This window comes from Rhamphochromis longiceps, linkage group LG15, assembly GCF_057381845.1.
Source record: "Rhamphochromis longiceps isolate RC_006_pf linkage group LG15, R_longiceps_female_GT1.1, whole genome shotgun sequence".
Taxonomy (NCBI): Eukaryota; Metazoa; Chordata; class Actinopteri; order Cichliformes; family Cichlidae; genus Rhamphochromis; species Rhamphochromis longiceps.
The window spans coordinates 14272744-14287623 of NC_140571.1; the positions used below are offsets into that span (position 1 = coordinate 14272744).

Below are 14880 nucleotides of genomic sequence, written 5' to 3' on the forward strand. Positions count from 1 at the left end.
TTTGATAGGTGAGGCAACACAACTGACTACATACTCAGAATTACAGGTGGAAAATCAAATTTCCACATGTAGCAAAGCATAGGAAAGAACAGACAATAAAGGTGAATTTAAAAAAAATCTTTATTGTATCAACTCATAATTACTGGTCCAAATGTCACAAATGATTTTGAACTTTGTTCCTCTGAGATATGTCTTTTACCTGTGGAGAGAAGAGAATGAGGAAAGTTAACAGTAACCAATTTCAGCAGGCTGAGAAGAAAATTAGTCTGAGACAGAAGTACTATGGCACACCATGTTTTCTTTTTCTGGGTCAAACCCTTGAAACAAAAGGTTCCATTATAAAAGACCTCATACTATACCTCTTCTGTACTCTGGGTCTGAACATTGCCCATTACAAATGCCACCTAATGGATTTCTGGTATCACAGATCACAACGTCACAGTGGACAAAGACCTAGAAGATGCAAGTGTTTTTATGAGTACAGATTTGCATGTGCAGTTTTCTGAACCATGGATTTTTTTTTTTTTTTTTATATATATATATATATATATATATATATATATATATATATATATATATATATATATATATATATATATATATATATATATTTTTTTTTTTTAACAGGCTGAGTTACCTGAGGACTTAGATCCTCTTCATTTTCAGTAAAGGCAAACATCTGGACCTCAAAGCGCTTTAAGTGAGAGGGATACTGAACCCTAGCATCAGTCCACACTGGATGGAAGACCACATGGTGTGGGTCTGTGTGTGGACAGCTGGACAATTTCAAAGATACATTAAAAAGTTAAATTTTGTCCCCCTACCCCATCCTTGCATCAGTATGAAGGAAGAGCTTATGCTAATACGCAAACACCAGCCTGAGCGTTACCCGTTTATGATCAGATCCCATCTGGGTTGGGACATCTTGTCCTCATCCAATGTCGCCCAGCAGTTCTCCAGCTCCAGTGATACTTGAGGATTTATTGCACTCATGAGCTCCACCTCAAAATACAGCGGCTGCTGGAGATGTTTCATGATGGGAGAGTCCTCGAGTCTGTAAAACTCTCTGAAGGAGTCGTCTAAGTGCAGAGAGACAGCATGAAATGACATAATGACAGGAGGCTTTGAACAATATAATCAGCTCAGGACATTGAGGTTTTTCCTCTCACAAATGCTGCATATACACCCGCCAATTATGGCCATGCACGGACCTACTTACTTGGGAGCTGCCAGCTCCCAGAACAAATTCCTGATTTGCTTCTTGCATAAAGCTCAATATCCAAATTTTCTGGGATGTTAGAATAAAAACTTAAGATTAGTTAAGGCTTAGCTACTTTAATGAGAGCTGCGCCTAGGGATAAATTCAAAGTAGAATGACGAAAACTAATACCAACTCCTTACACGCAATAGACAAGGCATTTTAGATTATAGGAGCTCCTGGAGTAAAAACCATTGAAGCTGATTGTCAACATTAAGCAGGAAAAATTAGCCACATGCTGATGACAGCAACCTTTAAAGTCTGAACCATATAGTTGCCAGAAATTTTAAAATGTTTTCAAAAACTATTAGATCTTCTAGAGATAAAGCAGTAAGGTTTAGTTAGTAAAGGCAGTTAAAGATTAATTTAAAATTGCTTAATGATTTGAGGATGACTTCCAGTTTAAGGGAGAAGAATCTTAAATCTCTCCAGTGCTGGAGTTGTATTTGTGTTGTGGAAAAATGAAATTATGCCAACTTCATACCCAAAGAAAGTCTCATTGCCACTTGCAGCTGGCCTTTTGCATTTTCAGCATATGGTTCACTCCTGCGAGGTCTGGTGTGGAAGGACACAGCGTGGGTTGTGTTGAGGTCGTAGTAACATGAAACCTTTAGCCTAGAAGACAAGCCATGAGATTTGAATGCAGTCAGAAGTGCAAAGACCAGAGAGAAAAATTCCTACAGACACTCATCTTTGTCTCAGGATCAAAGATTGAATAAGGGATAACGCAAAGCTGAAGGAGTCCATTTAATCCAGAGATTCAAGTTACTTTTAAAAACTTTAGTCTCCTAATTTTCCTAATAACGATCAGCCACTCACGCAAATTCTGCTTCCTCAGAGTCTGATGTACTTTTTGTTTTGAGGTCATGTGGCACAGAGATGTCATTTTCGTAGAGCATCGCATTGGGCAAAAACTAAGGGAACAAAGTTAAAGACAATACATCAGATCAGCCTCACCATTAATAGTCTGTATTAGTCATGAAGTTGTGCAGTGACAGTACCTTTCTGGTAGTCCCACAGGAGTTAGCAGTGAAGACAAAGTAAGCGTAGCGGTCATCACTGTAGACTGGACCGCAGGTGGGGTCGAGCAGCGTGAGCTCACTGGGGTTCAGGCTGGGAACAGACTCCATTTTCACAGCCAGAGTGGTTATGGTACCATTAGGGAAACACTCTGAAAAGAAAAGTTTAAAAACTCGACTCGAACTCTCCAATGAAATTTAAACAACAAGAAACCCAAACCAACCAGTAAGCAGTGAGAAGAAATTGCAAGCCATCGAGAAGTCACTGATGGGCACGTTAGATTCTGGATCCTTCAGGATCACGTCAATTCTGGTCCTAATGGAAGTTGGTGTAATAGCCTGAAACATTGTTCAAGTTAGAGCAAGCAGGACATTAAACAGAAGATTCTCATCTACAGCAAAGCACAAAATACCTCAAACTCAACATCAGGGGCTGCAAACGGCACAACAAGATTGAAGTGAGTTCCATTCTCCATGTAGCCATACTGCTGAGCCAAACCTGGTGTCAGCAGTCGCTTTCCCACCATGGTATGAAAGTTGAAGTCTGAGGTTCCATGTTCCACAAGGACATAAAAGTTCTGGTAATCACAGCTTCCAGAGACGGAAGGAGGAACTGCAGGTAGATTAAAAAAGGCATCAAGAACCCTGGCCTGCAGCTGGTGCAAGGTCATGACAAACATTTCAGGCTTGTGTGTTTACATTTGTATATAAACAGCCATACAGACCCTTTTCTTCCAGTGTGGCTTCCAGGTAAACCGTGTGAGAAAATGGAGCAAACTCATTCAGCACCAGCAAACCAAAGGTCAGGTGAAGAGAGTAGACTATAAATCCCATTCCTCTCTGTAGGGAAATGGAAAGATTAGCAGTCAAATTAAATATGCATTAATATTCTGCCCCCCAAGCTGAAATTACATCTTACCGATTGTAGCACGGCAGGGTCTGTGAAGGGCACTTCAAGTGTAAAGACTTTCAAGCTGCTGTTAGGGGACACATGCTCTCTGATGTTAAAGCCTCTGGCATGGCACTGTGCTATAGTCAAAACCTCAGAGGGGAAGGTGATGTTCATCAGCGCCACGTCAGGAGCAAAATGCCCAAGCACCAGCTTAAACACTTGCTGTTTCGGAACAGTCTCTGTAGGGACGAGAGAAGAGGAATTCAGTGAGCTTGCACTTTACACAAATAATCATAATATATGATAAGTGGAATGGAGAGACTCGCCGTCAAAAACTTGAAGATTCAGTGACAACAAAGGCGTCGTGATGGGAAACAAGACTTTGTATCTTGTGTCTTCTCCATCTTCAGTCCAGAGCAACTCCAGCATGGGTTCGATTGTATAGGAGAGGAGATACCGATTTCCCTGGATATGGCTCTGTTTATCATTTTAAAACCAAGAATTTGTCATTATAACTACTCTTAATGGAACATATTTAAAAGCAGAACAAAAGCTGTAATAATTCTTTATAAGATTCCTGCTTTAATGCTTGTAGAGCAACTCTTTTGGAGGCTCAGCTTTGGAAATGGGCCCTCATTTCACAGTGAGAAGTGGCTTTTACTACTTTGCCATCTTAAAAGGCCAAGGAAGCCATTTATCAGTATATACTTGATGCAAATCTTGATTTCTTATAAAAACAACTGCCTTTCACCTTAAAGTATCCACCGTCGGCCCCAACAGGAAGCTGAACAATGATGTACGAGTCGTCGGTAGACAGCTTGGCCGGCATCTGAGTAGGATCAAGCGTCTGACCGTTGATTCCTAAGTACACCTCCAAGAGCTGAACCCGCCCAGAGGACATTAAGGGGTCAATGCGTTGGGGCAGGCGCCAAGTGATCATGGTGGGCGTGAAGGAAACACTATGACCTGCACATAAGGCATAATATGAGGCCAAAACAGACACTACTATAGAGGATTTAGAGGCTACAAGGTCTGCTGGCAGACAACTTTGCTAACAGCTTAGCATTTCTAAACCACACATGCATACAAGTCTTCATATTAAACCTGGGACAGACAGCAAGTTAATATTTCTAAACGTCCAAATGCATCACCACCCTAGGAATAATGAAGACTAGAAAAAACAAATTTGCAGATTTAACTGCTAAAGCCTTCAGGTTTTAAACACAAGATGACACAGGCTCCCTGCAGCTTTCACATGGTTAGAGTTTAATTACCGTCCAGCACTGGACAAGCAGCTACAGCATCAACTCGAGCAGTCAGCCACTGCTTCTCAAAGATAGTCGAGGTTTTGAACACCTTCATGGGCACCCCTGCTACCTGCAGGGTGAGATAACATTTAATACATTGAAGATAAAGCATGTGTGCAAAAGAGCAGTTCGTTAGAACATGGAAATGTAGGCTAATGGGCCATATGTACTTTATCTTGTCAAATGTCAGACCGTAACAAGTTTAAAAAGGTAGTCTGATCATATAATGAATCTAAATCCAATTGGTTACTGACTGCAAGTGTGAGCCATCTAATGGGCTACAAGTACTTTAACCAGAGTCTGTCTGTAGAACAAGATGCCAGGTCATGTCAGGCATGTGTGAAAAGCATGCGATCTGCAGTTTACTCACAGTCTGGGTGTACGTTGCCAGTGCAGACTTTGAACTCCGGAGAATCACCCTGGTGGGAGTGTTTCCTACCCCGTACCCCCTTTGGTGGGCCTCAGTCACCTTCATGATCCTCTCCTCAGGTGTGAAGAACACAACTGTTGTGATTATGTATCCTGCGTCTATGGGGCGTTTCTGTAAGGCAAACACCAAATCGTGACTTTACATGCAGAGATGGGGTCTGAGAATAGACTAGAGGCCAAACGAGCTCCTCCAACCTTTGCGGCTTGTCGAGTAGAAGCAAACTCTGGACTGCCCTGTTGCTCTGAATATGCAGGAAGGCCATAATCATCTGCAGCTGCCCTCTTCACGGACACCTAGAAACAAGACCCTTCGAGTCAATGATAAACCATCTCTCACCTCTCTAGGAACTGTTTTAGCCTTGATGCTCTTATGGGCTATAGCACCACTGTCATATAGATGGGAACATGACCACAGAAGGTTTTGCTGCAGTCACTTGCCTCCATATAGCTGTGGTCACAGACGATTTCCCTGAAGGCCCAGGGAGTGTAGCGGCAAGTTTTAACCACCTGGTACACCTCGTCTTCAAACAACTGGTTTCCATGCAGTCGAACATGCAAAGCAGTGGTGAATTCTTTATCGTCCTACAAAAAAATAAATATTTTTTAAAAAAAAGAAAAAGTTAATACTAGAAGCATAGGACACATTGGGTGCTTTGAAAAAAAGAAGAAAACAAAAAAACAAACAAACAAACAACCTCTAATAATTCTGTCTTTATCTTTGTTACGTTACCACATTGTGAGCAAAACAGTTTTGAAGAGAGGCATAAATCAAGGCGTTTCCCAGCAGATCAATCTTCACACTGATGCCACACTGCGAGGCTAAACTTGGCGTAAGAGGAATTGCAGTGTTATCTGAGGAGAGGATAAGGAACACAAAAAAAAAAAAAAAAAGGTGGGAAAAATTAAGTTTTAAGAGGCAAGAAGCCAAAGAAAATTTTTTTTTTTTTTTTTTTAAAAGCTTACTCATGACGGCAGTAATTTTCATAAGATTTCCTCCAAGTGGACCAACATCCACACGCATCACATTCCCCAGACACTGAGCGGTGATATCTGGAAATAAACATTGACGTGAGTAAGTAGGCAGTAGTTTGATTAAGTGACATTTTTAGGAAAAATTAAAAAAATAAATAAAACTTACTTAAAGGGGGCCTCTTTTGAGCCTGTGTGTTCATAACAACTACCAAAAGAATGAACCACCTGAAAAAAACTTAGTCAGTTAAAGACAAAAATCTGAAAGTTTGACTAAAAAGGTTCTTAGAAAAATAAAGCTACAAACCCCAATCCTAATGAGTGACCCATGGCACAAGAGGTGGGGAAGTGGTAATCTTAGCGTCTCTGTTTTTGCCGTTTTTAAAGAAGTTTGTAGGGGACCTAAAGGCACCTCTTTGGGTAAGATGAGGGAGGTTGCAGCCACACACAGGTGGATCTCGTTGGAGCCTGATGAGGTTGATTGGGTGGAAGTGAGTTTTAACCAGAGCTGCAAAAATGCTGACGGCACTTGTACTGGAATTAAATTCAAATATGCTTGTCCAACCAAATGAACTGTTGTAAAGTAAATAATTAATAAAATGAAGCATGTGTGTTTGTTTTGTTTTCTTATATACTGAGAATTCATCCAAACTCTGAACAGCATTTAAAAATTAAAAGTTATAGTACAAAACCAAAGCAGAAATGAATTTTAAAAAGGCAGCAGTGTTTTGTACTATTGCTAATAATTGCTGGTTTTACGTTCTTCAGTTGAGGGAGCAAGTCTATGTGAATAAAGTAAAATAAAAATGAAGGTGTGAGATTTTTCATACAATCTTCCAATAACCTGCCGAAGTTGAAATGAGTGGTGCAAATTCAAAAATGTCACAAATTCATTTTGACTTTTTCTAAAACCAATTAGAAAAAGTCTAAATGAAGTTGGGGTCTTGAGAGGTGCCACTGAGGTCAGAAGATTGTCCTTGTGCAGGTTGTGAGTTCATGATGGTTGCGCCACAGAAGAGCAGAATAACTATAAACTTCTGTAGCCCTGAACTGTTGTAAACAAATTTATTCAGAAAGCATGGATATTAAAATGGCAAATTGAGTTTTTAAGTCCTAAAGAGCAGGAAGCACTCAGGAAATCCCCTGTGCTTTTAGGAAGTGAAGAAATTGATTTTATGGTTATGATTTCACTGCTAAAAATCAAAAATTAAAACAAACAAAGATACTTCAGACAAATTATCATCAAATGCACCATAAAATATTATTATAGTTAATTTAGAAAGCATGAAGTAATTTCATATTTCTGTATTATTTAGTTTTTCATCAATCCCCCTATTTATTGTTTAGTTCATTTTATTTTATTATTTATTTTCCTCCACTAAAACATTATTAATTAAATTTAAAAAAAAATACCTTAAGTAAATACTTATACAATCCAGCAATAAAAGCAAACAAAATAAATTATATCAGTTTTTTTTAATGCCTGCATTAATTTATTTTAATTTTATTTTTTTATAGCATATGCATTTATTGTGTCAAATTTTTTGTGCTTCTTAACCTTGGCCGTTTTGGTCTTCCGTATCGCACACAGAAGTTGTGGGAGATGCTGAGGTTTCTTTCTTTGAGGGGATAAAAAACACGGAGTTTGGTAAGTTATAAAACCTGATTTATAAACGTTGAACAGCAGCTGTTTGATGAGTAGCGTTTTAGAGTCTGGTTTGGCAGTTCGCCTCCCGGCAGCGCTTTCTCAAAGTGGATTCAAATGTCATTTATTAGTTACTTCGCTCTCTGCAGCCAGTGCGCTGTCTCCGCGTTGGTTCAACTGCAGCTGTTTCACTCAAATACAGAACAAGTGGGGTTTGTAAGGGACATTGAGCACATCTGAAGTGACATTTAAAGAGTAAGTGATAGCCCAGGACAGAAACATAATAATTTTGGAGGCTCTTTTAAAATAAAGCGACTAGGTTACATACGTTATAAATTTCTCAAGAGGTGTTCCCAGTCTCTCGCTGCCCTCTCCTCTCCTCCCTCGCCCCTCCCTGTTCCCTAGAAAAGGGAACAAACTGCCTCCGTGCTTCTGTCCCGCCTCCAGCTCTTCTTGTCCCGTCCGGGGAGCTGCGGCGCCTCACTCCCTCGCTGACCTGCTCTGTGCGGCATTTCAGGAGAAGATGAAAAGCAAAACGGCAGGATAAAAGTTCTTTTTCATGGAAAGAAACGCTCCGAATACAGGTATGTTTTTCTACCTTTGCATTAAGACCCTATAATTAACAGACTTATCAGGTCCTTATTAACCAATTTAAAAAAACAAAAAACTTTAATTTGAAAAACTCAGCTTCGCTTAAGTGTCTAGAATTCAACTGTTTAAAAATATCTACACAAAAATGTAGACGAGGGCTGGAAATCAGTTTGTAAAATGATATTTTTCTAGTGGTAATCCTGTACATGTGACAGCACCTCATGCCTCTCTGCTCTCTCAGTATAAGCCATTTCCTGTGTGTGCTGTATTGATCCCCCTCCCTCCTTCCGAAGACTAATGTATTCTACAAACAGTGCAGTCAAATGTGTCTTGATAGAAACCATCCATTTAAACGTTACAGTTAGTCTTCACTGGGGAATCCTTGTGGGCATTTTAGTTGTCATAAAAAAAAGACACAAAAAGTCTGCTAGAATGAACTGACTTCACTGTAAATGTCTTTTCAGGATCATGGGGTATGGGCAAATCCTCCACCGGCGAGGGGATGAGGAGGACCAGGTCCACCTCAATGTGGGAGGGGTACGGCATGAACTGGATCCTGATATGGTGCTCCGCTTTCCTCACACGCGTTTGGCTCGTCTGCTGTGCTGCCAGAGCGAGGCGGCAATCCTGGAGCTGTGTGACGACTACAGCCCGGCTGAGAAGGAGTACTACTTTGACAGGAATCCTCGGGTTTTCCTGTGCGTGCTTAACTTTTACCACACGGGACAAATCCACATGATGGAGGAGTTGTGCGTTTTTTCTTTCTGTCAAGAGATTGAGTACTGGGGTATCAAGGAGCTCCACCTCAGCCCCTGCTGCAGCAACTGGTACCACGAGAGGAAGGAGTACATCGAGGACAGAGACTGGGACATCAGGAGCGAAGACCAGCAGGAGCCGAGCTTCGACTCCTCGTTTGAGGAGCTCTCTGCTCTCGATAAAGACCTCGCCAAGTTCAAAGGGGCCTGGTGTGCAGAAATTCGCAGCTACATGTGGCTCAGACTGGAGGATCCGGGTCACTCGAGAGCCTCGAAGATCATTGCTGTGGCTTCCCTCAGCGTGGTGTTGACCTCCATCGTTGCCATGTGTGTTCACAGCATGCCAGAGTTTCAGCGTGTGGATGACAGTGACAGGCCCATCGAGGACCCCGTGCTCACTAGACTGGAGGCGGTTTGCATCGTCTGCTTCTCCGCAGAGTTCATAATCAGGTTAATTGTCGCGCCCTCCCGACGGAAGTTTCTCGGAAACCCCTTGAACATAATCGACGCCGCTTCGATTTTGCCGTTTTATGCCACTTTAGCTCTGGAGACCACCGACGAGGATAGCGCAGAGGAGAACGAGGACATAGAAAACGTGGGGAAAGTGGTGCAGGTTCTGCGCCTCATGCGGATTCTCAGAATCCTCAAACTGGCTCGCCACTCCATCGGACTGCGAGCGCTGGGGGCCACCGTCCGCCACAGCTACCAGGAGGTGGGCCTGCTCCTTCTCTTCCTCTCAGTGGGAATCTCCATCTTTTCTGCTCTCATCTACTTCGCAGAGAAGGAAGAGGACACCGATTTGGGGACAATACCTTCAGGTTGGTGGTGGGCCACAATCACCATGACCACAGTCGGCTACGGGGACACCTGCCCCGTGACGGTGGCGGGGAAGATTGTGGCCACCGTGTGTATCATCTGTGGCCTGCTAGTGGTGGCTCTTCCCATCACCATCATCTTTAACAAGTTTTCAAAGTACTATCAAAGAAACAAAGCCATGGAGGGACAGTGCATCACCAAGCCCGAAAGACAAGACCCAGAACTCCCTCATTACAACATCAGGGAACTGTTAACGGGAAGCGTGTACCCCTTTATAGGAAGCATCGCCTTTAGGAACAGTGGGAGCAGCGGAGGGGACGATACGGACGCCTCCAGTCTCCAGGACATCGAGGTGTACGATAATGACGCTTGTGAAAATGGAGCAGCCAAATGAGATTCCTGCCATTTCACCGAGCATCACTCCCTTTATGACTGCGAGTCAGTCTCTGCCTCTCGGGGCAGAGTGCTCCATCACTGACCCTGCCTTCCTGCACTGTCTTCCCCCTGCAATTTGACAGAGAAATATTGTGGCCATGAAGTTTTTTCCCTCCTCTATCTCTCTCTCTTTCTCTCTCTCTCCCGCTCTCTGTCTACAGGGGAATAGCTGTGGCTGAAATATACAGCGTCGCTAAAACCGGGAAATCTAAAGGGAATTATCTGAACCTTGCTCAGAGGTTTGAAAGCCCATTTTCTGCTTGAGAAAACTGCAATGATGCATGTAGGAGGCCATAATGTTAATGTTTTTCAAAGTAATGTCCTTTATTGATTTCCTGCTTGCTGAAAAGTTCAGACAGAGAGTTTTCCAAATGCAAAAGTCTAGGATGACAACAGCACAGTTTGATGTTTAAAAATGGCGTTATAGATCTCAACGTTGGCTGCATGACCAAAAATAAGTGCATTTTGAAAGAGAGTAATAAAAATAGTAGAATTAGGCACAAAAATTGATGAAGAGAGGTGTCACATTCCTCTCAGAGCACCGTGGAAGTCGCTGATGTGCCGGGTTTTTATTTCGTTTTTGTTCGTTTTGGACAGTTCTGGCATCTCGGTGAAAGGGGAACTCATGTGGACATGAAATAAAACTCACAAGACAGGTGCTGCTCATTTGTGCCTGTTCAGATAAGCTTAAGATTCAGGCGTTTGCATTTATTTCTTCTCGCGAGTTTAAACTCACATCAGGTAATCAATGTGTCGAATTTAATTTTTGAGGAGTGCAACACTTTGAAAATGCAAAGAAACCTTCTTTTTTGTGGTATTCTTCAGCCTTATCTCTCCCTGAATGTATTGATCTCCTGTCCCCTGTTATAATTTCTGCTTGGATGGACGCTGCCCTACCAAACTTTTCTCTGCAGGCGTCTAAAGGTGCTCATGCAGCTGAACGGAAACAATTCAAACATGAATTTGATGGCGGTTGAGGAAAAAACATTTAAAAGCACCTTAAAAGGCTGCACGAGAAGCCGGTTTCTGTTCAAACACACAGACTAACTGAGGCTTAACCTGAACAGATAAACGCCATTACCGTCTGATTATTCCTTAGAAGTAACAAATGAGTTTCGATCACTTGGTTTCGTGTATCAGGTGTGCTCAGTAACCAGATTAGCATATTGCTTATTCCACACTTTGGGTTTATTGCCTTTGTCAGTTTCATTTTATTGTAATGACAGAACTGGCGCAGACACCTACTGATTATCAATAAATTTACATGCACAAGTGAAGAGCACAGTTGATGGCATACAGTACGTGACAGTGATTTTGCAGGCATGCATGCAGTGTGCATCCTTCCATAGGCACGACTGTCCGTATTTGTCAGGATATCTTTCTAAAAAACAAACAAAAAAAACCATGTGAGGAGTCACCACATGAATAAAGGGAAATATTGGACGATTTCTGCTCTCCGTTCAATTCTTGTTTGAACTGCTCACACCTCATGCCCTTCACTGAGAGGTCACAGTTAAACATCATTCACGTTAAAGCCCCGAAGCATCCGCTGCAACAAAATGAAAGGAAGTAACGATCTCATACATTTGAGGCACTGTTAGAATAATGGTTACAATAAAATGGTAGTGCTGCTTTTCTGAAATGTAGATTGCTGTGAATATTGCGCAGTGATAATAATAAGGCACAACACCTCTCAACAGAGTAAAATACTAAAGTCGAGGTTCCGTTATTCGGCCACGATACAATTTCTTATGACTTCTTGATGCAGACAAAAATAAACATCAAAAGAACACTAAAAGTTTTTGTAAAAAAGACTTTTTATACGACTGAAAAACCTGTACACACTCATATATGTCTTTACACTTAGTCGGTGAGGACAATATTTAATTGAAAACCAAATCTGTAATCTTTATTCAATGTATGTGTGAGCATGTATATCTCTGTATGTGTTAAGAAATCTGCCCCAGGACATTCAGCTGACAATGCAACACAGTTGGCAACAGATAACTGCACAGATATCTGTTCCTCACCATTACTCACAGCCCTGTGGCTTCTTGGGCTTTGGTTTTGAAGAGGGAAGTGGATTTCAATATCTTGTATAGGCTTCCTATATAGCCCATTTCCCATAGCAGGTGGTGTCTCTTATCTATTTATTAAGTTTGCACTGTAGCATGACAACAGTTGCACCTAGGTTCAAATGTTTAGTTGATGTTGCTCTTAGGTTGCACATATTTCTGCAAGCATTTCCATTTCCAGTCCTCAAATAATTCAAATATTACAGTTTTTTATTTTAGTGTAAATGCCTGGATGCCAGAAAGTTTCACAAGAAAGAACCGGCTGCCAGAAGCCAAACAGTTTATTATTCAGCACCTGTCTCATAACTGTTTGCAGATGCTTCCATTTTTTTATGCAGACCTTTATACTTCTGTATTACTATTTGGACTCCTTCCCTCAAAGGTCAACACAGTAAAGATGAACAGTTATAGAGACAGAGTGCAGTGGAGTCATGGCTTCTACTGGAGGAGAAAATTGCATGTGCTGGTAAAAATGATGGATACCTCAAAATAGAGCTGGGCGATATATCGAGTTTTTAAAACATATCGATATATTTTTATACGAGATATAAGATGTGACAATATCCTTTATATCGATATAGTCTATGTTACGTTATAATTATAGTTGTGGAGCCGCAAGTTTGCCTCTCTTTCGTCCACTTTTGTCTCTACGCAACGTTACTCCGCCTCGCCTTCACTGAAGACAACTCCCCCTCCTACCCCATCGCTTCACGTGCAGGCAGCGACAAGACGGACACGGCAAATCTCCGTTAACGAGTTACTGCGCATCGCCCCATGCGTGGGGCTGGACGGCGTCAACGTGCTAACGAGCTAAACATGCTAACGAGCTAACCGCGCTAACGAGCTAACCGCGCTAACCCTAAAATCCTTTCATTCTCTCAAAAGTTGATATCGCGCCTTATGTATGAATTCTGGTTGTGCTTGGTGGCCGCGAACCGATTTTATGTGGAACACGGCGTTCAGCAATCTGTCAAAAATGTTTGAGTACGACTTTGGTAAGCTACGGAGCTGCACCGCTTGATAGATTGTCGGCGCATTACGGCTACCGAGGAGCTTCGCGGAGTGATACGTACTGTGCATCAACGTAATATTACCGTATTGTGTGTGTATAAGGACCATAAATGGCACCTGTAAGAGACGTGGTTATGAAGCGGATTTCAAACTCCAGGCTATCAGTCACACAGTAAAACTTGGGAACAGAGCAGCTGTGAAATCTGTCTGTCTTTGTTATTACGCTCAGCGTCTTTTAGTTTACATTTTGACTGCACAATTGTGAGCTCTTTGTTTAGCACAAAAACAACCTTGTTTTCTTTTATTTATGGAGCATTATTATTTAATGAATGCTCATAATTTAATTTTGAGTAATTTTTCATGTACATCTGTGCTGTATGTTAATAAAAGTGCCTGTGTGACATCTGGGACACAGCTTTGACTAAGAACTCTCTTTTTGTTCTTACTTTATGGCTTAAAAAAAATATGGAGATATATATCTTATATCGCCATCCAGCTAAAAAATATCGAGATATGAATTTTGGGTCATATCGCCCAGCCCTACCTCAAAACTTCTGTGTGGTGAGATCAACTGGAATTAATTGTTTATAAGCTGAAAAATGAAGCCTTTCATGAGGTGACATCGGGTGATTTTCAGGTGGGATTCAGAGGGATTCTGATCTACTGGATTGCTACTGATTGTGTAGCAGAAAGCATTTTATCCTCAATAAGCCAAAAATGAAAATTTGTTAAAAGTGCCTTAGTTAACTACAGTAGTAATAATAGGTTTCATATATATAGTTGGATGTCAGCTAACTATATATGAAGGGTGTAAACAGAGTGGCAGCAATGTGGTGATGAGAAATTTCAATGAAATTCAGCAACTTATAGCAATGACAGACAAAACAACTGACCGACAGACTTAGTATAAGGTGGATATATCAGCCATCGGTTAGTGCAGACCTGTCATGAAGCCCTGACCTGAGTGCTTTAGATGTTTTGAAACCAAAGGATGGATTAATGAGCGCTAACCCTGGCTATTCCTCCTTTCTGACTCGTCATGATTTACAAAATGAACATCATGGTTTATTCAGTATGACCTGAAGGTAGCGACTGAGCCTGTAAAGTTATATCACAGAGCAAGAGAGCTGCAGACGTCTATACAAGTGGAAGTCTTTCTGCAATCAGAGCAGTTGAACTCTTCTGGCCATTGTTAGGTGGTTGCTCAGCAATGTGATGATAATACGTCGTGCATATTTCAAATTTTGTGGATATAAATTAGATGTTAGTGTTATGACTATAGTACATGCTTAGAAGCTACAAATGGGTCATTTTAGCCTGTTGGTTGGTGGTCGTTTATGCTGCCTATACTGTGAGGTGAGCTGGTGAAACTACTAGCACTGGGAGTAAGGAGAACCATTGATTGACATATGATGGCGTGCTGAACATTAGAGTTGAAGTTGATGTTCATTAGAGGCTTTATGATATATGATGATGAGCACTTTAAAAATGGACAGAGCTATAGGCTGACAACGCAAAACATATTTTTTAGCCTGTTAAAAGGTTTGTTTGGGGGGGGGGGGGGGGGGGGGTTTGGTTAGAATATGAGCCCTCATTTCTGAAACTTGCGGCTCTCACTCTGTCTGTTTTGTTAGTTAATCTTCGGCTGTGATTCGATCCCTGCGTGCTCTAGTCGGTG

The 14880-nt window shown here is 41.6% G+C and overlaps 2 protein-coding genes across 2 annotated transcripts; one reads left to right on the forward strand and one right to left on the reverse strand.

Moving 5' to 3' along the window:
• Positions 1-128: 128 nt before the first annotated feature.
• LOC146652384 (uncharacterized) lies at positions 129-6304 on the reverse strand. The gene is made up of 21 exons (XM_085381799.1): positions 6182-6304; positions 6044-6102; positions 5869-5955; positions 5636-5757; positions 5344-5487; positions 5101-5199; positions 4847-5017; positions 4444-4546; positions 3921-4135; positions 3496-3646; positions 3197-3408; positions 3003-3117; positions 2691-2890; positions 2502-2616; positions 2260-2429; positions 2078-2172; positions 1743-1873; positions 890-1079; positions 638-776; positions 360-453; positions 129-199 (listed from the first exon to the last, which is right to left on the reverse strand). Exons 1-21 carry the CDS (start codon positions 6202-6204, stop codon positions 129-131), a joined length of 2706 nt encoding a protein of 901 aa, XP_085237925.1. The 5' UTR covers positions 6205-6304.
• A 1670-nt stretch (positions 6305-7974) lies between these two features.
• kcns3b (potassium voltage-gated channel, delayed-rectifier, subfamily S, member 3b) lies at positions 7975-12253 on the forward strand. Its single transcript, XM_085381969.1, has 2 exons — positions 7975-8103; positions 8575-12253. Exon 2 carries the CDS (start codon positions 8579-8581, stop codon positions 10073-10075), a length of 1497 nt encoding a protein of 498 aa, XP_085238095.1. The 5' UTR covers positions 7975-8103; positions 8575-8578; the 3' UTR covers positions 10076-12253.
• Positions 12254-14880: the final 2627 nt, after the last annotated feature.

Excerpts from the sequence above, each read along its gene's own strand:
- LOC146652384 (XM_085381799.1), bottom strand. The coding sequence starts at position 6,204 with ATGGGTCACTCATTAGGATTGGG. Across the intron at positions 5,488-5,635 it reads ACTGTTTTGCTCACAATGTG|GACGATAAAGAATTCACCAC; the intron begins GTAACGTAACAA and ends ATTTTTTTGTAG. Across the intron at positions 1,874-2,077 it reads TCTGAGGAAGCAGAATTTGC|GCTAAAGGTTTCATGTTACT; the intron begins GTGAGTGGCTGA and ends CTTGTCTTCTAG.
- kcns3b (XM_085381969.1), top strand. The coding sequence starts at position 8,579 with ATGGGGTATGGGCAAATCCTCCACCGGCGAGGGGATGAGGAGGACCAG.